Source organism: Euphorbia lathyris, chromosome 2 (genome assembly GCF_963576675.1).
Source record: "Euphorbia lathyris chromosome 2, ddEupLath1.1, whole genome shotgun sequence".
Classification (NCBI taxonomy): Eukaryota; Viridiplantae; Streptophyta; class Magnoliopsida; order Malpighiales; family Euphorbiaceae; genus Euphorbia; species Euphorbia lathyris.
The window spans coordinates 57,156,788-57,180,421 of NC_088911.1; the positions used below are offsets into that span (position 1 = coordinate 57,156,788).

Consider the following 23,634-nt stretch of genomic DNA (forward strand, 5'->3'; position numbering starts at 1 on the left):
AAATTTTTAAACGAAAATATACCCCGACTTCAACGGATTGGTCATTCTCGTCTTTTCCCGGGGATAACAGATTGCTCGCCATTACATGTATAATCAAGGATTTCGGAAAGAAATAAGTTTGAGAGAGTTTAGGGTTTTTGAAATATATGGTAAGGGGCAATATCGTCTTTTCCCGGGAGCCGAGTGTGGAAAATTGGGGCTGGATATAGTAATGCACTATTTAATTTGGGGAATTAAGCAGCGAAAGGGACAACTTATACAGTTTTATGTTAATTAATATTTCTCAATTACAAAATAAACCGCACATATTAAAGAAAATGATTAATTTTTATTAAATGTATAGAATATACATTAAAATATATTTTATCTCTCTTTGTTACTAATCCTCATTTTTTTTGTCACACATTAAATTGAACTATTCTTCCTACATTGAAAACTTAAAATGATAAAAAAGCACAATTAATATTAAACTCATTAATAATGGTAAAATAGGGAAAAACGACATTAGAAACTAAAACTAACAAATAATATAAGATAATTTTTTTTTTCAAAATGTAACAATTATTTTGAAATGGAGAGAGTATTAGCGGGTGTTTGTTTACTTCATTTTCTCATCATGTTTGTTTTTCATATTAAAATGAGAGTTTTAGGTGTTTGGTTAGTGAACTGTTGTTTGTCTTTTATATATGAAATTAGTTTTTCTCCAACAATAGGGAATTTCTACTTTTTCAATAGGAAACAACAAACTGTAATAGCAAACAACAACAACAAATAGTAAGTAAACCAAACGTACCCTTAGTGTATGGGTTTAGTATTACCTTAATCAGTACATTTTTTTTAGAAACACATTATGAAATTCACGAGTTTTGGTAAAACTAACTACTTAGACTTAGTCTCTCCCTCCATCCATACTTATGTTAATTAATGTTTAAATTTTAAACAAAACAATAAATTTAGCCTTCTTTTTCGAACACATTGCCTCAAGCTCATTTCATTCTAAAGAAAACCCCACAAGGAAGTAGGCCCGGGGCCTAAACCTCTTTACTCATCTCACCACTAAACATAGGGGAAATCAATACATTCACAAGCCGCTTATACCTATATAAAAGGACAACTCTCTCTCTCTCTCTCTCTCTTTTCATTATGAGCTCATCATTGACTTTCTTTTTATATCTCTGAGTTTACTGACTTTGACATTGAAGTTTACACCGAGAGCCTGTCCCAATACATGTCAACCTTTCTAGAAGATGTCAACATCGAGAAGTTACACTGAACCTAACATTTGGTGCGATAAGTATGGACCCTGCTCTGCGACCTCCAACCATCGATAAACTTTCCAATACCACGAGCTAGAGCCCAATAACATGGAAAGAGAACCACCAACATGCATGAAGCAGCAAGAGCCTATCCCTTGACAAAAGAACTTGAAAGACACCACTGCTTCCTCAATAGGTGGGGAAGAAGAGACTGTGTCCCATAATGAGCATAATATGGGGCACTTGAACCTGACGACCATTTAACAGCAAAAACGAATACTACTCGTGCTCTTACAACGGACACCAACGTTGCACTCCTTGCAACCATTCAAACCTTGCAGCACTAAAAAAAAGACCGAGACCCAGTCGCAACTGCGACGAGAAAACCAACAACTGTGAGCTCACCTCACCAAGGAGAGACCCTCTCTCCCTAACGTATTAGGAAGGAATCGAGAGATAAACTTCACAACACAGTATGAGATAATGAAAATGCCAACCCCGAGCAGGATACGCATCAAAAAAAAGGGAAAAGCAAGCACTGACGACCTCAACTCACAAAGCAGCTCGAAGAATCCCCCACCGAGGAGCCATCAAAATGTCCTCTTACAGTGATTCTTGGATAAAAGGGCAGTCAATGGTAAGGTTGAGCAGAGTCAGGTTTTGTTTAGACACATTAAAGATCTCTTCGTCTCCCGATTTTTAGGTGCATTCAAAACAAGGAGTATTAGCAGTGACTTGCACGACGTCCGCCAGAGGACCACATAACCGCTCCGTAATTACATTATTTGGTTTCATAAAATGGCTTCTTTTATCAAGTCCCTGAACTTGGATGTCACCACTAATGCTTTGGCCAATGGTACTACTTGTGAAGCACTAAAACAAAATTGATACATTGATCCACCTCGAACCTTCGAGGAGCTGATGGCTATGAGACAAAGCTTTATTCAATATTGATGACAACAAACAACCTGCTGATTATGTAGAGGCCGAGAAATATAAGACTTGTAGAGAACCCCCGTCAAGAGAGCAAAGGAAAATAAGCGAAAGGTAGAGGGTAATTCAATAAGCAATGGGAGCTCAGGCCACAAAAGGCTTGGCAATTGGCGCCCATTCGGGCAGGAGGAGAGAAGGCCCTAAAAGCTCGAGGTGAGGTCGGTACACTTGGTCGAGGCTGTCCACATCACCACTTATCCTATTTAGCATCAAGTGAGGACCTTTCTAATATAGCATCAAGTGAGGACCTTTCTAATATGTTTGTACCTCTATTTAGGGGCGAAAGATACCAATTAGTTGGATACGGGAAAAGAATGTTCTTTTTTACAATGAAAATTTTGTTTCTCCACTCGGGGATTTTATTATTGGATTTTGGAAGGAAATGATAATTATTTGTCTTCCAAATCACATGGCAAGAGTTTTTGTTTTGAGTTAGTGTGAAAAGTTCCGTAAGTTTCCTAAATCATACTTAATTGCTCGAGGGAAAACCTCCTGATAAAAACTCTATCTTCCAGTAGTTTTACTCTCTCTAGATGAAACCCACATCTTTTGAGCAGGTTCCTTACATGCTCTTGATTTGAATTGAGCAAGCGTGAAAATGTCCATCCTTTCCATATACATTGACATCCACTCACAAATTCTTCGAGCATATCACTCACTAATTGTTTAGTAGGGAGAGGTCTCCTCACATTACATAGTAACTATCGTTAGGTATCTTGTTCAGTATCAAGTGAAGTTTTTCATAATATATGTTACCTTTATTTAGGGAAGAAGGATTCCAATTAGTTGAAAACGTGAAAATATTTTTCTTCCTTGTATATCGTGTAACCTCAAGATTCTCTGAATTCTCTGGTTTTTCAATCGAATGATCTTTATTCTCTTCAATAGAATCAACAATCCAAGAAATATTTAGAGAAGAAACTTTGAACAATTTACGAAAAAGGAAAAGTGAAAACAAAATTGCAAACCTTTAAAGGCCTCGAATGAATCTACACCAAAAAAGAAATATTGGAGGAAAAGCTATGAATAAAAAACTAACATAAATATGACGAAGTTTTTTTTTTTTTTTTTTTTATTCGAATACAAGAATAAATTGTTATTCTTATGCTCCCTAAATTTCACTTTTATAAAAATATATATGCAAATTAATACCAGTTGCAAATAGACCTGTTCAGAGACCCGATGGTCCGCCCAACCCGCCCAGGTCCATAGACAATGGGGCGGGCTTGATCAATGTAAATTTGTAGTTAATCCGGCCCGGCCCAATCCCGAAGATACCCATTGATTTATGGGTTGGGCCTGGGATCTATTATTAAAGCCCATATCAGCCCGGTCCGGCCCGTAACTTATTTATATATACTAGTATTATTTTATATAAACATTTAGTCTTACTAATAATATATAATAATAATGAAACTAAAATCTACTAAACCTGATATCTACCTAATTTAATCCAATGTCAATTTCTCTCAACCGCCTCCCTTCTTCCATCCACTCAAATTAATTTCCAGGTTATATTAATTTGATTGTTTTGTTTTTGTAAAAATAATTCTTTTAGTTTTATATTTTAAAATTTAACTATTTCATAATTGATAATAATATTTGTTAATTTGAATTTATCATTAATGGAAATAAAGTTTCAGATTTATAAAAAAAGTAAAGTATGGGCGGGCCTGGGTTGGGCCTGGGATTAAGGTTTTCTAATTCATCCCAGCCCGACCCAAGCCCGAGACATATTTACTATGGCCTGGGCTTGGACATGAGTTTTTATTGAAAAGCCCGGTATGACCCGGCCCAGCCCTATAAACAGGTCTAGTTGCAAGTTGAACCATCCATCCGATCCAACACAAGAAAATAAATTAGAATTGAAACAATAGAAAACTATACACATGTAATTAATCTAACGGTGTTAACGCTAAAGCTAGAGAAACTAGGCTAGTTTAGTTGTGTAGAGATCAACCATCCATTGAGCTAATAGTTAGCCGAATATCTCACAAATGCTCAATTACCTTGCGTGAAAAACAAAATGGCATATATATAGGCAAAAAGCATCCTGAGACCCCTGATCTTTCATTGTTTGGTGCATTAAGCCCTCGATCTTTTATTTAGACACATTAAGCCCCTGATCTTTCATCATTTGGTGCATTAAGCCCTCGATCTTTCATTTAGACACATTGAACCCTTGATCTTTCATAAATGGGTGTATTAGGCCATTCTGTAAATCAATTAATATATAAGTTTATTAAGGGCATGTTTGGTTAGGTTTATATAACTGCAGCGTTTCGTATTTTCTCTGGACACTGCAACATTTTGGAGCTTTTCATGAAAAGCTCTTTTCATGAACAGTTGTTTGTAGTTACTTGTTATTGATAAAATTACCCTTCTTATTTTCACAAAATGTGCTTCAATTTTAACATTATTTTTATTTTTAGAACATAATTATCGAAAAACAAGGTTTTATTGTGTTCAATAAATTTTTTATTTTTATTTAAATTATTTTTATTAATTTGTATAATATATTTTTTATTTTAGAATTTGTTATTTTTAGAACATCATTTGTTGTCACACCAAACATGCCCTTAATAAACCTATATATTAATTGATTTATGGAAGGACCTAATACACCCATATATGAAAGATCAAGGGCTCAATATGTCTAAATGAAAGATCGAGGGCTTAATGCACCAAATGGTGAAAGATCAAGGGCTCAATGTGTCTAAATAAAAGATCGAGGGCTTAATGCACCAAACAATTCTTTTTGCCTAATCAATCCAACAGAAATATGCACTACAATTTTAGTTTCTTTTCCCAATACAAAAGTCCAAAAAATGAAAACTTTTAGTAAAATCACCGGCCAGTGCTTGCAATACCCCGCATTGAGATTGTGCCATGGGATTTTGCATCACATGGCCCAATCCCAAGGGGTTATTGCAAACAGCCGTGGTCCTAAGAAAACCCCGTAAAGCATATAGAACTATAACCTGTTAGAAGAAGAAAAATGAAAATTAACTTGATGTAGCCTAGCCTGCCATGGAATGAAGCAAGAGAAACAAAAACCCATTTAGTGTTGCTAAATAACCTCCTCACAATTAAGTGAATTCGTCAAGACTCAAGATACATAATTATGGACCTTAAAGAGAAGCTGAGGCTCAATCTGTCATTCAACCTTCCACATAAATAAATAAATAAATAAATATATGAATCTTAATAACAAGTAACAACACCAGCGGCACTGGGATGGGAATACATGCTATTTAAATCACCACACTCTCACAATTCTTCATAATTTCTCCGCCACTCGATTCTTCTGTGTGTCATCACTAAGGAAGCAAGTGGCTTGATAATCACACCATCTCTCAGAATCTCCATATTACAACATATTTAACCAAGGGAACCAATCGGATTCCTCTCTCCAGGAATGCATACCCATTATCAAACACCATTTCACATACAAGCAAACCTGCACAAATATCTTCAAACAACTCTCCAAGTTTTTCACGTCTAACAATCAGAATACCATAAAGTATTTTCCCAATACAAGTCTCTGATTATACTAATCAAATCAATTGAATCACACCAAACAAATACTACTTAATATAAAAAAATTCACTGGCGAGCTCCATGGAACTTCACTAGTGAACCAACTATACATGATCCCCTGATGATTTTTTCTTTTCTTTTTTTTTTTTGTAAACTGCATACAAAGTAGAAGACCTTGTTCCATCATAATTTACATATCTAAATAATAAATTTGCTCAACCTTAAAAGTGGCTTCATGGCCTTTGATTGTGCTTTTACTAGCCAACTTCTCATTTTTCTAGTGCTTTCTTGATATCATCCTGTGCCAAAAAATGATAAAACAAAAAACAATGAAGCAGAATCAGAATTTCAAGAGTTGCATTGACAAGATCGCAAGAAATACACGCATGATCACACTCCCATACACGAACACACAATGACAGCATGCAGAGAGAGAGAGAGAGAGAGAGAGAGAGGGAGAGAGAGAGAGAGAGAACAAACCTGAAAGGACAATGGATTTGTTGTTGGGCCATAACGTTCAATAACATGACCTTCTTTATCCACTAAGAACTTGGTAAAGTTCCACTTTATCCTAGACCCTAGAAATCCACCTTTACTAGACTTGAGGAACTTGTACAGAGGCGGTGTATCTGGCCCATTGACACGAACCTAAATACAAACATAGATTTGAGCATCTAGTATTAGAAAGGATATAGCTCCTAGAGGAAGAAGTGCTAGTAGTCAAGCAGTGTGGTTTACAAGCATGTGGAGAACATACCATAAATGCAAATTGAATCAGCAGTAGAATTTTGTTTTGAAAACGTACAAATCTTCCTATACTGAGATAGAGTATCACCCAAAAGGTTTTTCCTTAGCTTCCTTGCCATGGATTATCCAGCATATTATGTACATTGAACATGCAAAATATCTAACTGCAGAATGTCTAGGAACAGTTTTAAAGGGTGATACTATATTTCTTTCATTCATTTTTTTTATAACACAAACTGCCTCTTGTTTCAGATTGTAATCAGCTGTTGTCACAGGTTTGTTTTTTTTTTTTTTTGTTTCTGTTGTATATACTAGGTGTAATGCTAATACAAGTACCCATGCTCTTGCTAAATGGTTTGGGTCTCTAGCAACTCTGGGAGAACCGTCCTGTTGTCTCCCCACAGACCCGGTTAATGTTCTTGACAGGTTTGTTTAATTTGATGGTTTGATCTTTCAAAAAAAAAAAAAAAAAGTTATAATAATAACTAGGAATATTTTTCTTTCTAACAAGGACATAGACTTATTCAGAGATAAATATTATTCTGAAGAAAGGAAGCCGTTTCCCCACAGCCATGGGAAAGTTGATATCTTAATTTCAGCCATCATTTGCAAAACTTTCTCTGGTTATACTTCATGTATCAATCAACTGTCCTAATAATAATCTGTGAGACAAGTTAAAGGGGATCCAGAGGAGCATTAAGCGGTAACTAGAGTTCCATTTCCATTCACAGTTGACAGAAAAGTCAGTAAAACAGAGTTACATATCCTTTCTAGGCTACTTCAGCAAAGGCAAAAGAAAATTAGGACTTGAGAAATGATTAATGGATTATAATGCAGTCATGTTCGAATACTATGAAAACACTATCAAACAAGTGAAACTCCAATACCTTATGGAAAATTGGATATTCAGCCTTGTATCTTGTACAAGCAAACACTTGTGCATCTTCACTTGTCCCAGGTTCTTGTTTCAAAAATTGATTGCATGGAAATGCCAAAATTTCAAAACCTGATTTCACCCAATGAAACAAATAACCTCAGTCGGCCATAAATCAAACCCAAAATAACGTAAAATAGATATCAAAACATACTATAGCATATTATTATACAAAGTCTAAGATACGCTTGTTCATATGACTAATAAAGTAGGGTCCCAGGATTCACTATTAGCATCAAAGCCTTAAAACTTGAACTTGCCTTGTAATTTAGAACTTTTTACAATTGATAAGAAACTGGTCATTGCTTAGAATCTTTCAGCCTGTTAAAACCTATGTGCTCCTCAATCAAACTAAGATTGCATATCAGAAGCTAGATTGACATTAACCTAAACGACCGAGGAAACCAATTGATCATGTTACAGGCTCAGGTTCCGAACTTTTTTTTAACCATAGATAGAAAGAATAGCATAAGTAAGTCATAGAGTCTCCATCATAATTTGGGAGGTACCAAACCAGAAGAGAATTGTAAGACGCAAACATAAGAAAGAGCCAGCAAGATTGTGAAGGTGAAGAGAGAAGTAGCAAACCTTGGTCCTTAAATTTGTTATAAAGTTCAGTCAACTCAGTGTAATTCATATCCGTAAATCCACTGATCAAAAGAATACAGAATAATTATAAAATTGAAAGCAATTGCCAGAAAAATAGAAAGAAAAGAGGCAGATAGAAATTACCATTTAGAGGCGACATTGACGATGAGAAGAACCTTCCCTTTGTAGACGCTCAGGTCGACGTCCTGACCTCGGGAATCCTGATAATAAAGAAAGTAAGAAAAAAGGAATGGAAATTGAAAGAAGAAGGAGAAAAGAGAACCTTGACAGTGAATTGATGGACGGATTCAGAAGGAAGTGATGAAGAAGCTCCCATATGTACGAATCGACAGAAATGAATCGGGGGAAGAAGAAAGAAAAGCTTGTTCTACAATTAGAGAAGAAAGAGGATATTGAAGAGTTTGGAGATTAAAATAATGTGTGGTCAACACAAAGCCTAATAATAGCTCATGTCTCTACTTCTTCCAATTACATTCATTTCCCATTTGGTAAGCTATTTTAATTCATTGTTTTCAGCTTATATTTTTTTCAAAATCACTCTCTCTTTAAAGTTTTTGATACATACATTACAAAAACAAAATCATTTAATATATCAATTAAAAGCCATGTTAGCTCTTAACTGATTACATTACGAGCTTGTAGTTGATTACATTTTAAATTAGTTGATTGGATAAACTTGCTTAAACTTTTATTTTGAGTTAAATAGTAGTAGAGAGAGATTAATAAGCTAAGTAAAAAAACTTATAAAACCAGTTTTTTCAATATTAGCTTTTTGGATCCAATAAATTGTTTCAAATCTATCTTCACCAAACACCATTATTAGAAGTTTAACTAGTCAAAATCTCTAAAATGGCTCAAACATCTCATTTTACCTCAAATTTTTTTTTACCAAACAGAGTCATAGTGTTATTTGCTAGAAAATTCTTTATAAAGAATTTGATAAAATATAAATCGTTTTATTAGTAGAGGGCGAGCCTTGGCGCAACGGTAAACGTTGTTGTCTTGTGACCTCGGGTTCGAGTCTTAGGAGCGGCCTCTTGCCAAATAAATTGGCAGGGGAAGGCTTGCCCCCAGTACACCCTTGTGGTGGGACCCCTCCCCGGACCATCGCTCAGCGGGGACGCGTAGTGCGACCGGGCCGCCTTTTTTTTTATAAATCGTTTTATTAGTATTGTAATCATTGTTTATTTGTTATAATTAACATTAAATGTCTCATTCCAATCCTCGTTTTTTTCACTCTTTTGCTACAGATAGAAGGCGCCGAAATTTCATCCCAAAACTTCATAATGACGCTGTAAATTGGATCTGAGAGGAACGTGAGCTTTGCTAGGTAGCTCATACATATTTCATGCAACTATTCTCTAGCAGTAGCAGTACCTCTCAGGAAGTTATCACTATCATTTGACCAAAAGTGACCGTGGATCACAACAGTATACTTAGGGATGTAATCGAGCCGAGCCGAGCTTTGATTTGTTCAAGCTCGGCTCGCTATAAAATTAACGAGCTCGAGCCCCCCGCTGTCGAGCTTGCTATAAAATTAACGAGTTCGAGCCCGAGCCAAGATTTGGCTTGCTCAACGAGCTCGAGCCGAGCTTCGAGCTTGTTTCGAGCCCAAAATCCTCTTTGGACTTGGTTCATTACGAAAATTATCTAACCATAAATTGTTTGTGAGTAAATCGTTAATTATATTTATAAAGTTTGCTCGCAAATAACTCTTTAATTGTGTACATAAACAAGCTCACAAGCAAAGTTCGTGAATAAATAAACAAGATGCTTACAAGTAGTTCATCTATTGCTCATTTATTATGTTTGTGAACGGACTCATCTGATAGCAAATAAAATAATATTAAGTTTAGATATTTGTGAACTAACACAAAACCATATAGTTTTCTACAAAACTAAAATTTGTTCATAAATGTTCTAATCGAGTCTGCTCGCGAGCTTTCGAGCCGAGCTTTGTCCTGCTCAAGTTCGGCTCGTTTACAAACCGAACCAGTAAATCATGCTCACGAACGACTCGTTTACAAATCGAGCCGAGCTTTTATCGAGCCGACCACGGAGCTGCTCATGGACAGCTCGACTCATTTACAGCCCTAAGTATACTGCTAGCACCATTCCAGAAGGAGGAATTCCGCAAAGCCTTATTCGAGATGAACCCTAATAAGGCACCGGGATCGGACAACTTTAATCCGATCTTCTACCAGATTTTTTTAATATACTCAGTAATGATGTTTTTGCCGCAGGTGCCAATGGCTGGAGCAAGGGTCTTTCCTGAGAAGCTGAATGATGCAACCATTTAATTGGTGCCTAAATGTGACGAGCCCCAAATAATGAAATATTTGTGGTCGATAGCCTTATGTAACGTGGTGTACAAGATAGTCTCAAAGGTATTACCTAACCGACTTCAATAGGTCCTACCAGAAATCATATCTAAGACTCAATCATCGTTTCTACAGGGACGTTCTATCCATGACAACATTCTGATATCGTTTGAACTAATTCATAGCATGAAGAGAAACGTGAGTAAGAAAAAAAGAGACGTAGCACTAAAAATTAACATCAACAAAGCATACGATATTGTGGATTGGAATTATTTGCGGGCTATTCAGTTGAAACTGGGTTTTTCTGAGAGATGGGTTAACATGATGCTACTTTGTGTTTCTACAATGAATATTATGCGAAAGTTAAATCTAATCTAGTAGGCCCCATAACCCAAAAAGGGGGACTTAGTAAGGGGGATCCTTTATCCCCTTATTTATTTTTATTATGTGCCGAAGGTCTAACAGCTATATTGTCTGCTGCAAAAACCAAAGGACATTTACATGGATGTTAGGTGGGTCGAGGTGCTCCCTCAATTTCTCATCTTCTCTGTCGATGATACATTTTTTTTTCAAAGCAACCATTACTGAATGTTGAGTTCTTAAGCAACCATTGATGGATTATGAATAGGTTATCAATTTTGATAAATCTGGTATCATGTGCAGCAGTAATATGGCTTCGGAGAATGCGGCAGCCTTTTCCCATATCTTAGGGGTTGTCAAGCCAATTATATTTGCTCATTTCTGTTGGAAATTAGGCTAAGGTAAGGGCTGTAAACGAGCCGAGACGCTCATGAGCAGCTCGGCGTTCGGCTCGATAAAAGCTCGGCTCGGCTCGGCTCGATTTGTAAACGAGCCGTTCGTGAGCACGATTTTCAAGCTCAGTTCGTAAACGAGCAGAGCTTGAGCAGACCAAAGCTCGGCTCAAAAGCTCGCGAGCAAGCTCGATATAATGTTAATGAACAAGCTCGATAAAAGCTCGTGAACAAACTCGATAAAAACTCGTTTAAATAATATTATATCAAATTAAAAATGAGAAGGTAGAAATATATATATTCAAATCCATTATAACCGAAGCCCATTCATTTTTTCCATATAACTTAAAAGCCCATTTAAAAATACTTTTTATTTTGATTTCAAATTAAGCCCATATACCATACTAATGACTAACTAAGTCTTTGGCACCAAATTACACCTGTGAGTGCTCGAACTCAACCCTTATTTCATCAATACTTCTTTGCTAACTGTCTAGGGTTTTTTTCACTCTTCTTCCGCCGCCCAACCTTAAGCTTTCTCTCTGCCAATCAAAGCTTCTGCATATTACGAATCACTTTCATCACATAACATAGAGTTTAATCCCGCCTCCCTCTCCATGCTGCCGTCGCCTTCGCCTCCCTCTCTAAGTTGTCGTCGCCTCCGCCTCCCTCTTCTTTCATCGTCTCCTCCACGTCGTCGCCTCCGCCTCCTTCTTCTTTCATCGTCTCCTCCAAGCTCGTGAGCAATATTAACGAGCTCGGCTCGTGAGCAGCTCGTGAACAATCGAGATGCTAAACGAGCCGAGCTCGATAAGAAACTGCCAAGCCGAGCTCGAGCAGGCCAAAGCTCGGCTCGGCTCGGCTCGTTTACAGCCCTAGCAGCGGAAATATAAAATTTTTAACCTATTTTCATTTAACCCTAGGATCCGTTAATCGTTATTTCATATAAAGAAGGATAAGAAGAATTACCTTTTGATGATCAATCTACCGTTGTTAATGAAGTGCCCACAACTCTTCTCCGAGTTCCCAAACACGAAATAAAACACGGGAAGATTAATTTAGAATCAACCGTTGAATAGCAACCAAAGTAGATTGCCTATAACTAATCAACACAAGATCAAGGATAAAAGAAATAGATGAAATCAATTGATCGGAATGAAGCCGTAGAAAATCTCGTCTTCGAACTAGGGGTGTCGAAATTTTCTCTCTCCTGGTTGCACTGAGTATTTCGAAAATCACTCTAGGGTTTGCACTAGTGGATTTCGAAAATCCTAAGGGAGGGGTATTTATAATCTCTTGTATCTAATCCCTAGTTAGATAGAATTAGGTTACTGAATAGGAATTCAATTCGGAATAAAATTCCTAATTATTATCTCATTATATATCTAATATATTAAGGATATTAATAATAACCTTATTGGATAATAATAGGAGTATTATAATTTAATTAAAACTCCTAACTTATTTATCTCTTAATTAATTTAATTCATAATCCTAATCTAATTAGGATTAACAAAATCAAATTAATTATTCATGTATTTCACTACATGAATTTCGACCCCCCTTTGGTCCATGGGCCTTATTGGGCTCAATTGGGCTTCCATCATTTAATTAACATCTATCTCTCTTTTAGGTTCCAAGTCTTATGTGTGACCCATTAGGTTCTTATTGCTTCTAGCCGTATGCAACGTTATTAAATAATTTTCAAAGAATTATATTTAATCTTTGCATAACGGAATGATGTACAGAGTATGTGATTAGCAAGTCCGTAATCATTCCCCCAGAGCTATAAGAAGACAGGTTGATTCTGTCGTTAACCTTTCCGTATTAGTTACAGTATAATTCGATCCTTTATCAACTACATCCTTTGAACTGAATCTTATGACTATGGATGATGTCAAGTCACATATAGCGAGACGTTCGTTTTACTTGTACAGGCCGAGTCAACTCAAATAGATAGGTTAAGTGAAATCTGTATTTCAAGTCTTAAGCTATCACCTTGCAAAGATTTAGAGTCGAGTCTTCCACAAGCGATCCTTGGATGTATCTCCCATTTATCGGGAGTGATAAATGCTCAATCCAATATATAACGATCCCGCAATCACTTCCTGTGATACCCAACGTCTACTGTTCACACCCCAGAGTCATCTCTGTTAAGGATCGTGTTACACCAGAGTCAAAGCGTCACATTCCGTAATCCAGAATACCAATTAATATTCCTTTGAGTCTGAGGATTAGTTATACCTATTAATACCAATGAGATGAACAGATGACAAGGATGAATCTACCCATCCTGTTATCTCAAATCGGATCCCCAATCCTAATGAACTACTTTTCATCGGATCCATGTTACTGTCTAGATATCTGTATATATGAAGCTTGTGAGATCAGCTTTCTGTCGGACAGAAGACATTGTTACATGCAAGTATCAACAGTGATATATCAATCCTATACATATCACTTGACTTGGGGTGGTTTTAAGTTTATTAGTTTATTATAAAGTTTTGTCTCACTTCATGCTTGTATGAACACTTTATAATCACTTTAAATAAACTTACGGATTTCCTTTTATTAGACTTTATTTAGTGCTTGAAAGGGGTTGCCTTTATATAGTTATAAAACATATATCTCATTAAAACAAATGATATAAAGAACAATTCATTTACATTAAGTTTGTATCCTAGAACAATTGTCTATAGGACACTAAACCCCAACATACTCCCACTTGGACTAAAGCCAATTGTTTCTAAAACTTATCCCAGTAGAAGTTAAATGATGATCATGTACTTTCTGGGTTAATGGCTTTGTTAACGGATCTGCAACGTTGTCCTCTGTAGGTACTCTTTCTATTCTCACATCTCCTCTAGCCACAATCTCTCTAATGATATGGTATCGCTTAAGGTAATGCTTGGACGCATTATGAGACCGTGGTTCTTTTGCTTGCGCAATGGCTCCATTGTTATCACAATACAGTGTAATGGGATTTACAATGTCAGGCACCACACCAAGTTCTGTAATGAACTTTCTAATCCAAACCGCTTCCTTTGCTGCTTCCGCAGCTACGATATACTCTGACTCGGTTGTAGAGAAAGCTACGCTTCCCTGCTTGGAACTCTTCCAACTGACCGTGCCCCCATTCAAGATAAACAGGTATCCTGATTGGGATTTAAAATCATTCTCATCTGTGAGATGACTTGCGTCTAAAAATCCTTCTATTTTCATATCACCTTCTCCGTACACTAGGAACATATCTTTAGTTCTTCTCAAGTACTTAAGAATGTTCTTGACGGCAATCCAATGCTCGTCTCCCGTATTCCCTTAGTAACGACTCGTTACAGATAACGTGAACGCTACGTCAGGTTTAGTGCATAGCATAGCATACATAATCGAACCGATTGCGCTGGCGTACGGTACTACAGCCATGCGTCTTTTGTCATCATCGGTTTTAGGACATTGATGATTGTTTAACTTTACTCCATGTAGCATGGGTAAGTTACCTTGTTTCGATTCAAGCATGCTAAACCGATTTAGCATCTTTTCAATGTATGTAGCCTGTGAAAGACCAAGCAGTCTTCTCGATGTATCTCTGTAGATCTTTATACCAAGTATATAAGCTGCTTCACCAAGGTCTTTCATTGAGAAGTTACCAGATAACTATACTTTTACCGACTATAGTAGAGCAATGTCATTTCTCATTAATAATATATCGTCCACATATAGTATGAGAAATGCTATAGAGCTCCCACTTGCTTTCTTGTAAATGCAAGCTTCTTCGCAATTTTGTTCGAAACCAAATTGTTTTATGGTTTCGTCAAAACGCTTATTCCAGCTTCTTGATGCTTGCTTGAGTCCATAAATGGATCTCTGAAGTTTGCAAATTTTATTTGCATCCTTCGATATGAAACCTTCAGGCTGCATCATATATACATCCTCAAGCAGGTTTCCGTTTAGGAAAGCTGTTTTCACATCCATTTGCCAAATCTCATAATCGAAGTGAGCGGAAATTGCAAGCATGATTCTGATTGATTTGGACATAGCCACAGGAGGGAAAGTTTCATCATAATCAATTCCTTGCTTCTGACGATATCCTTTCGCTACTAACCTAGCTTTGTAGGTGCTAACCTTTCCATCCATGTCTGTCTTCTTTTTGAAGATCCACCTGCACCCAATGGGAATCCATTTCAGAATCCATGGCCTCAAGCCATGCTTTAGAATCTGGACTAGTAAGAGCCTCTTCGTAGTTTTCGGGTTCGTCGTCTAACACGGGAACCTCATTATCATCTCCCACTAGAAAACCATATCTAACTGGGAGTTCACGAACTCTTTGTGATCTACGAATAGGTGGCACTGGAGTCTCATCTAATGGGACTTCTTCGGGTACCTCAACCGCCTATATTGTTTCAGTCGGTGTTTCTTCTTCTTGAACTTCGTCAAGTTCAATCATGCTTCCCTTTTGTGTTTCTTCGAGAAACTCTTTCTCTAAGAAGGTTGCGTGCTTGGATACTATTACTTTCTGATCATCTGGATGATAGAAGTAATATCCCATAGTTTCCTTAGGGTATCCAATGAAGAAACATTTATCAGATTTCGAATCTAGTTTGTCGGACGCAATGCGTTTGACAAATGTTGAACAACCCCATACTCTCATAAATGAAAACATGGGTTTCCTACCACCGAACAATTCATATGGTGTGGAACTAGCGGATTTAGTTGGTACTCAATTTAGGGTGAAGAGGGCAGTTTCTAAGGCATAGCCCCAGAACGTCTTTGGAAGTAAGGCCATGCTCATCATGGATCGTACCATATCTAGTAGGGTACGGTTTCTCCTCTCAGATACACCATTGTGTTGTGGTGTATAGGGAGGTGTCCATTGTGAGCATATCCCACATTCAGTTAGATAATTTAGAAAATCATCTGAAAGATATTCGCCACCTCGATCAGATCGAAGCGTCTTTATTTTCTTTCCTAATTGATTTTCTACTTCATTCTTGAAGCATTTGAATTTCTCAAAAGCTTCTGATTTGTGCTTCATCAAGTAGATGTAACCATATCGGGTATGGTCATCTATGAAGCTTATGAAGAATCTGAATCCTCCTCTTGCTTGGACTGACATAGGACCGCATACATCTGAATGAATGAGTCCTAGAGTGTCTGATACACGCTCACCTTTATTGCTAAAGGGTGTCTTTGTCATTTTACCTTTTAAACATGATTCGCATGTTTCCAATGATTCGGGATCGATTGGATCTATAAGCCCATCTGAATGTAGCTTTAGCATGCATCTCTTGTTTATATGGCCTAAACGACAATGCCACAAGTAAGTTGAATTATCTAGCTTATGTCTTTTGGTATCAATTGCAAAAACAGGAATTTTGTCATCTAACACATAAATCCCATTTTGTGATATTCCTGAAAAATAAAAGATCGAATCTTTATAAAAATTGCAACTCTTGTCTTTTATTGAAATATGAAAACCGTCGTCAACGAGACGGCTAATAGAAATAACGTTGCGAGACATTTGAGGAACGTATAAACAATTCCTTAATTCTATTACAAGCCCAGAGGGCAAATTTAAAACATAATCTCCAATTGCGAGGGCGGCAACTCTTGCTCCATTTCCCACTCGCAAGTTTATGCTTCCTTTCTTTAGTTCCTTAGTCTGTTTTAGCTCCTGCATATTTGTACAAATATGAGATCCACATCCGGTATCAAGTACCCAAGATTTAGATTGTGAAACTGTATTTATTTCAATATAAAACGTACCAGATGTTGAAGCACCGTCATTTCCCTTCTTGAGGGAGGCTAGGTACTCCTTGCAGTTCCTCTTCCAATGCCCGTCTTTACCACAGAAGTTGCACTCTCCTTTGGGCTTCTTCACTTCCTTTCCCTTAGTTTTGTTGGGCACGGCTTTCTTACCTTTCTTGGGATATTTAGGATTGGGAGAATTCCCTTTCCTCTTCTTTGATCCCTCAATGACAAGAGCCGGTATGGCTTTGTCTTTCTTCATATTGGGCTCAACTGACTTGAGCATGTTTGCAAGCTCTTCAAGAGAGGTTTGCAAGTCATTCATCTGATAGTTCATAATGAACTGTGAATAACTCTCTGGGAGGGATTGAAGAATTAAGTCTATGCTTAATTCGTTATCCATCTCAAATCCAATACTAGAAAGTTTGGTAATGTAGCCAATCATCTTGACACAATGTGTCATGACAGATGTGCCCCCTTGCATCATGCAACGATATAACAACTTGGATATCTCGTAGCATTCGCACCTGATTTGTTTCCCAAACAATTCCTTTAGGTGCATGATAATGGAATAGGCATCCATTTCCTCATGTTGCCTTTGTAATTCCGGTGTCATTGATGCAAGTATGATGCATCCGGCATGATCATCATCAGCCTTGTGCTTCTAGTAAGCATCAATTTCCTCAATGGGAGCATCATCAGCAGGGAGGGGGGGTATCGATGTATCAAGTACATACCCTATTTTATCGAACTTCAAAACGATTTTGAGGTTACGAAACCAGTCGGTGAAGTTTGAACCATTCAATTTGTTATCGGTAAGAATGTTTTGCAGATTGGTTTTAGTCATGATTTTAAGAGTGTGTTTAATTAAACTTGAGAGTGAGAAAGAGCAAACGTATGTCATTCATTTGCTTAAAGTATATCAATCTAAAATTATAGGACTTTTAGTTTATTTTAGATTGCTCCCACTATTTTGCCAAATTAATAGCCCTCCATATTAATTCGAAGAATTTCACAAATCCTTTAGTGAGCTAGGATCCTAACTCCTGAGATTTCGTCTTGAGTTTACTCAACAAGCTAGTCTCATTCATTAGGTAGATTCATGTAATCAATCACATCTTTAATGTGATTCCTAGGTTATTGGGTTACTAACCACATTAGTAACTAATATGCTATTCATATTAATCCCAACGGTATTGCCCATTAGTTTATGACAACATGAGTTTACTCATCCAATTATCATAATCTAATTTAAGTATTACCCAATATTCATGAAAAATGATTTTCGATAATTCAGGTGTTACCGTAAGACCCCGAGCTTGAGTTTACTCAACAACCCAAAGGCCCTCAGTACTGCCGGCTGAATTATAATATTAGGGAGGGACAACCGATTTTAATAACTTGCTTATTTACTTAACTTTTTAATGAGGGATTTTATTTTAGGTCTCATAATCTAACTTAGTCTTGATTTGCTTTAGCATACATCAGACACATACATTCACATACATTGGCATTATGGACATATCATCTAAATTATTCCGTCGAGCCAGAGACGGAATAAAAAAGGGCAAACCTAAGGAAATACTAACTATTACATATTTCTCTTTAGGTCCTCCGTCTTCTCCATGGCGCCTTGAAATTACATATTAATTTCTATACTACTAAAGAAAACTTCAATTGAATTGAAGGGAATCAGATGAGAGGAGAAATTACAATATATAGTAGAAAGGCAGGACTCGCAGGCCCTATTTCAAAAATACCAAAAGACTAAAAGATGGTCCAAATATGTCCATAACTCCAAACATGCATAGACTCAATTAAATAAATTTAATTGGTTGATTACATAACTATTTTATGTAATATTTATGTTAATCACATTAACTTATCAAATTAACTTTCATCCAATTTTACTTCTAACAGTTTCGTATCTTTTATATTAATTTTTAGATTAATATAACTATACAAAACTTTAATTATGCACGTCCCAATTATTTTGATTTTAATTCATTTAACATTTTGATTTACAAATTGGTAAAACAAACTTTTAAACAAATTTTCATTCGATAATCAAAACAGAAAACTATCAATTTCTGAAACATATATATTTAAAATATATAAAAACCGATTTTAAACAATTTAAAATTCAAGTGGGTGTCGGGCCGGGCCCGAGAGTGGGCTGCTGCCGATTGGCAGCAGCCCTAGGGCGGCTGGAACGCCGCTGCCTTGCGGTAGCGGCGGCCAGGCGCCGCACGCGGCTGCTGCCGCGAGGCAGCAGCCGCGCGACAGTGGCCAGGCGCGCCGCGAGGCGCGACTCGGGCTGCTGTCGTATATTTTTTTTAATAACAAATTTAAATATATGTATATCAGTTCTAAAACGGTTTTAAAACGATTTTCAGAAAATAGGAAAACCTACTATAGATTTCCTGTTTTATCTTTAGAATTAATAAAACTGATTTTATCAATCTAACTATAAAACTAATAGATTTTGTTATAATGATTATCAACCAAAATAATTAGGAACATACGCATAATCAATTTTAATTAATAATTAATTAAAACTTATTTATCTTTAGAATTAATTAATCAAAACAATTTGTTAATTAATCCTAACTATAAATATTTATTCAATCCTATTGAAAACTTCTAAATTTTCATATATGAAATAACGGATTTAACGATGGCTCTGATACCACTGTTGGAAATTAGGCTAAGGTATAGCAGCGGAAATATAAAATTTTTAACCTATTTCCATTTAACCCTAGGATCCGTTAATCGTTATTTCATATAAAGAAGGATAAGAAGAATTGCCTTTTGATGATCAATCTACCGTTGTTAATGAAGTGCCCACAACTCTTCTCCGAGTTCCCAAACACGAAATAAAACACGGGAAGATTAATTTAGAATCAACTGTTGAATAGCAACCAAAGTAGATTGCCTCTAACTAATCAACACAAGATCAAGGATAAAAGAAATAGATGAAATCAATTGATCGGAAGGAAGCCGTAGAAAATCTCGTCTTCGAACTAGGGGTGTCGAAATTTTCTCTCTCCTGGTTGCACTGAGTATTTTGAAAATCACTCTAGGGTTTGCACTAGTGGATTTCGAAAATCCTAGGGGAGGGGTATTTATAATCTCTTGTATCTAATCCCTAGTTAAATAGAATTAGGTTACTGAATAGGAATTCAATTCGGAATAAAATTCCTAATTATTATCTCATTATATATCTAATATATTAAGAATAATAATAATAACCTTATTGGATAATAATAGGAGTATTATAATCTAATTAAAACTCCTAACTTATTTATCTCTTAATTAATTTAATTCATAATCCTAATCTAATTAGGATTAACAAAATCAAATTAATTATTCATGTATTTCACTACATGAATTTCGACCCCCCTTTGGTCCATGGGCCTTATTGGGCTCAATTGGGCTTCCATCATTTAATTAACATCTATCTCTCTTTTAGGTTCCAAGTCTTATGTGTGACCCATTAGGTTCTTATTGCTTCTAGCCGTATGCAACGTTATTAAATAATTTTCAAAGAATTATATTTAATCTTTGCATAACGGAATGATGTACAGAGTATGTGATTAGTAAGTCCGTAATCATTCCCCCAGAGCTATAAGAAGACAGGTTGATTCTGTCGTTAACCTTTCCGTATTAGTTACAGTATAATTCGATCCTTTATCAACTACATCCTTTGAACTGAATCTTATGACTATGGATGATGTCAAGTCACATATAGCGAGACGTTTGTTTTACTTGTACAGGTCGAGTCAACTCAAATAGATAGGTTAAGTGAAATCTGTATTTCAAGTCTTAAGTTATCACCTTGCAAGGATTTAGAGTCGAGTCTTCCACAAGCGATCCTTGGATGTATCTCCCATTTATCGGGAGTGATAAATGCTCAATCCAATATATAACGATCCCGCAATCACTTCCTGTGATACCCAACGTCTACTGTTCACACCCCAGAGTCATCTCTGTTAAGGATCGTGTTACACCAGAGTCAAAGCGTCACATTCTGTAATCCAGAATACCAATTAATATTCCTTTGAGTCTGGTGATTAGTTATACCTATTAATACCAATGAGATGAACAGGTGACAAGGATGAATCTACCCATCCTGTTATCTCAAATCGGATCCCCAATCCTAATGAACTACTTTTCATCGGATCCATGTAACTGTCCAGATATATGTATATATGAAGCTTGTGAGATCAGCTTTCTGTCGGACAGAAGACATTGTTACATGCAAGTCTCAACAGTGAGTATGTTGTGTGGGACATACCTTGAGTACTTGACATTTGTAAGTTGAATGCTCAGCAACTAGGACAATGTGGACGAAGCTCGGTATGACCAATTTAATCACTAGTAAGGCAGCAATGGCCAATAGTTATCTAGAGTTATTTTTTTCTATGCTTACAAGCTGTTCCAAAGTTGAGAAATGTAGATTCATGATGATTATGTGGAGTCTATGAAGGGTGAGAAATGAAATACTAATGCGTCAATCGTTAACTACTCCAAGTTAGACTATTTATGGGGCCATTGAAACTCTTTATGACTGGAAGAAGGCTCAGACAATGAAGGAAAATATAGCACGAAGATCGAAGGTAGTTTGCAACCTCTAGCACTGTCCACCACCGAACTTCAAGAAATGTAACATGGATGCAGGGATATTTGCTAGACCTTTTCGAGCAGGCATATGAGATGTACTTCAAGACTCAACGGGGAACTTTCTAGCATGCAGAATATCACAAATAGTGAGGTTCTCTCAAGTGAAGGAATGTGATGCATTAGCCTTGCTTGAAGGATTAGTATGTATTTCGTCCCAAAATTAGTATGTAATATTTTAAACATACTCGAAACAGGTAGTGGATTATATTTACTCACATGAGAAGGATCTATCTGAGTTTGGTGGCATAATAAGCAACTGTCAGGCAATGTATTTTACTCAGTACTTTTCGTCAGACGATAAGCTAACGAGTTGACCCATATTGTGGCATAGTCTTCCCGTTTCTCTACTTGTCTTGTAGTTTATTATGATATTCTGAACTTTATTTCTCTTGATTTGTTAAACAGTTGCCCGTTGTTGGCTCATTAATAATATTCTCTTTAGAAAAAAAGGTTATTAAATATTGTTTCATTTTATAAAATGATAATTATTTTGAAACAAATATGTTTTTCTTTGAATCTATTTAGATGGACTATTTAGATGGATGATTATTATAACGAACATTGTTCTAAAATAAGAGTTTATTTGAAATTCAGGAGAAGAGAAATTAAACCTTAAATAGAGGTTAATTAATTTTTTTTAAATAATCCATTTTTGTCCTACCAAATTAGTGGGATCTTCGTTTTACAACCTTTTAAATTCTTCACTTCCGCTATAAAAAAAGGTTAATTAAAAAAAACTTTTGTGGTTATACTGATTTGCAGATAAAGGATTGTGGGGGTTTTTTTTATCACCATGAGGGTTGTATTTGTCACCATTTGTAAAATCAATGACTTTTGGATTGACACTACTAATTTGACCGTTAATAACCTTTGATATTACTTGATCCTAAAGTCAGTAATGTGTATAGAATGATAAAATAAGCATGAAGTAGGGTATTGGAATGTGTACCTCAATAGTTTGGGATGCAAGACTATTTATACTAGGTTAGCTGTAACCCTCGATTTGGTAACCATAATGTCTCCATTAATGTTCATTAATGGTGGTTACTGAGTTCATTCAAGTATGACCATTAGCTCATTGATGGGTTATTACTTGCCTTTAATGATGTCGGTTTTCTTCATGGAAAGACGACACTAACATCATGTGGGCGTATCGATACCTGATGTCAAATCTTCCGAGGCGTGGCGGTTACGAGCCTCTTCATGATATTTGACTATCTGAGGCGTATCGGGGAATCCACGGATCCGCCATGTCTACAACTTGCCTCGTACGCCATCTTTCTGGTGTATCTCCTGGTCATGGCTGTTTGGTTAATTACCCATTTGGTCCCTGGATAATATCTGGATGTTATCAAAAGCCCCCCTAAAAGTGACAATAAAGCCTTTTAGGGCTTTTGAGCTTCTTCGCGTGCTGTCAATAGGCGTCTGATAGGTCGAAAACCCCTATCTTTTGATACGGTTTTTAGGACGGTTTTGTTTAGTTTTCATTCAATAAGCAAGCAATTCTCGCACTTTTATGCATGTGTGCGTGTTAGTTAGTTTTAGTATATGTTTTATTTACTTTTGTCGTTTCTAGCCGATTTCTGATTATTTTCAGGCAAATATTGCCAAAATAGCACACACGTGAACTGCCACTTATTTATTTCGGCTAATTGATCCACCAAAGGTCGCACTAAACGGAGTTTTTACTCAAATCTAACGACTGATGGGTCAATTTAGCCTTTGGACTAACGTTGTTTGGAGTTTATGTGCGTGTGCAGGTTAAAACAGGATCAATTTTGGGGAAAAAAAATCGCGGCTTGGGGACCCCCGGCAGTCGCTCAGCGAATTGTGCATGTTCAGCCCGTCGAACTGGCCTCTATAGGCCAGCTCGACGAGCTGGCTTGCGGGAATTAGTCTTTTGACTAATTCCCGACCCTACGACTCCACGATTCACCCCCAACTCTTCCACCTGCATCGGGAAACAAATTACATTAGGTTTAGGCTTTAAACTACATCTATAAATAGAACATTGTAATTGTATTATAGACATCTTTTATTTTGTGTAAAAACCC

General features: G+C 36.6%; 1 protein-coding gene across 1 annotated transcript; it reads right to left on the minus strand.

Annotated features, from left to right (window-relative positions):
• Positions 1 to 5,404: 5,404 nt before the first annotated feature.
• LOC136218310 (probable glutathione peroxidase 5) lies at positions 5,405 to 8,541 on the minus strand. The gene is made up of 6 exons (XM_066005110.1): positions 8,342 to 8,541; positions 8,203 to 8,279; positions 8,059 to 8,120; positions 7,424 to 7,542; positions 6,270 to 6,437; positions 5,405 to 6,088 (listed from the first exon to the last, which is right to left on the minus strand). Exons 1-6 carry the CDS (start codon positions 8,393 to 8,395, stop codon positions 6,059 to 6,061), a joined length of 510 nt encoding a protein of 169 aa, XP_065861182.1. The 5' UTR covers positions 8,396 to 8,541; the 3' UTR covers positions 5,405 to 6,058.
• Positions 8,542 to 23,634: the final 15,093 nt, after the last annotated feature.

Excerpts from the sequence above, each read along its gene's own strand:
- LOC136218310 (XM_066005110.1), bottom strand. The coding sequence starts at position 8,395 with ATGGGAGCTTCTTCATCACTTCCTTCTGAATCCGTCCATCAATTCACT. Across the intron at positions 8,280-8,341 it reads TCCATCAATTCACTGTCAAG|GATTCCCGAGGTCAGGACGT; the intron begins GTTCTCTTTTCT and ends CTTTATTATCAG. Across the intron at positions 7,543-8,058 it reads TAACAAATTTAAGGACCAAG|GTTTTGAAATTTTGGCATTT; the intron begins GTTTGCTACTTC and ends GGGTGAAATCAG.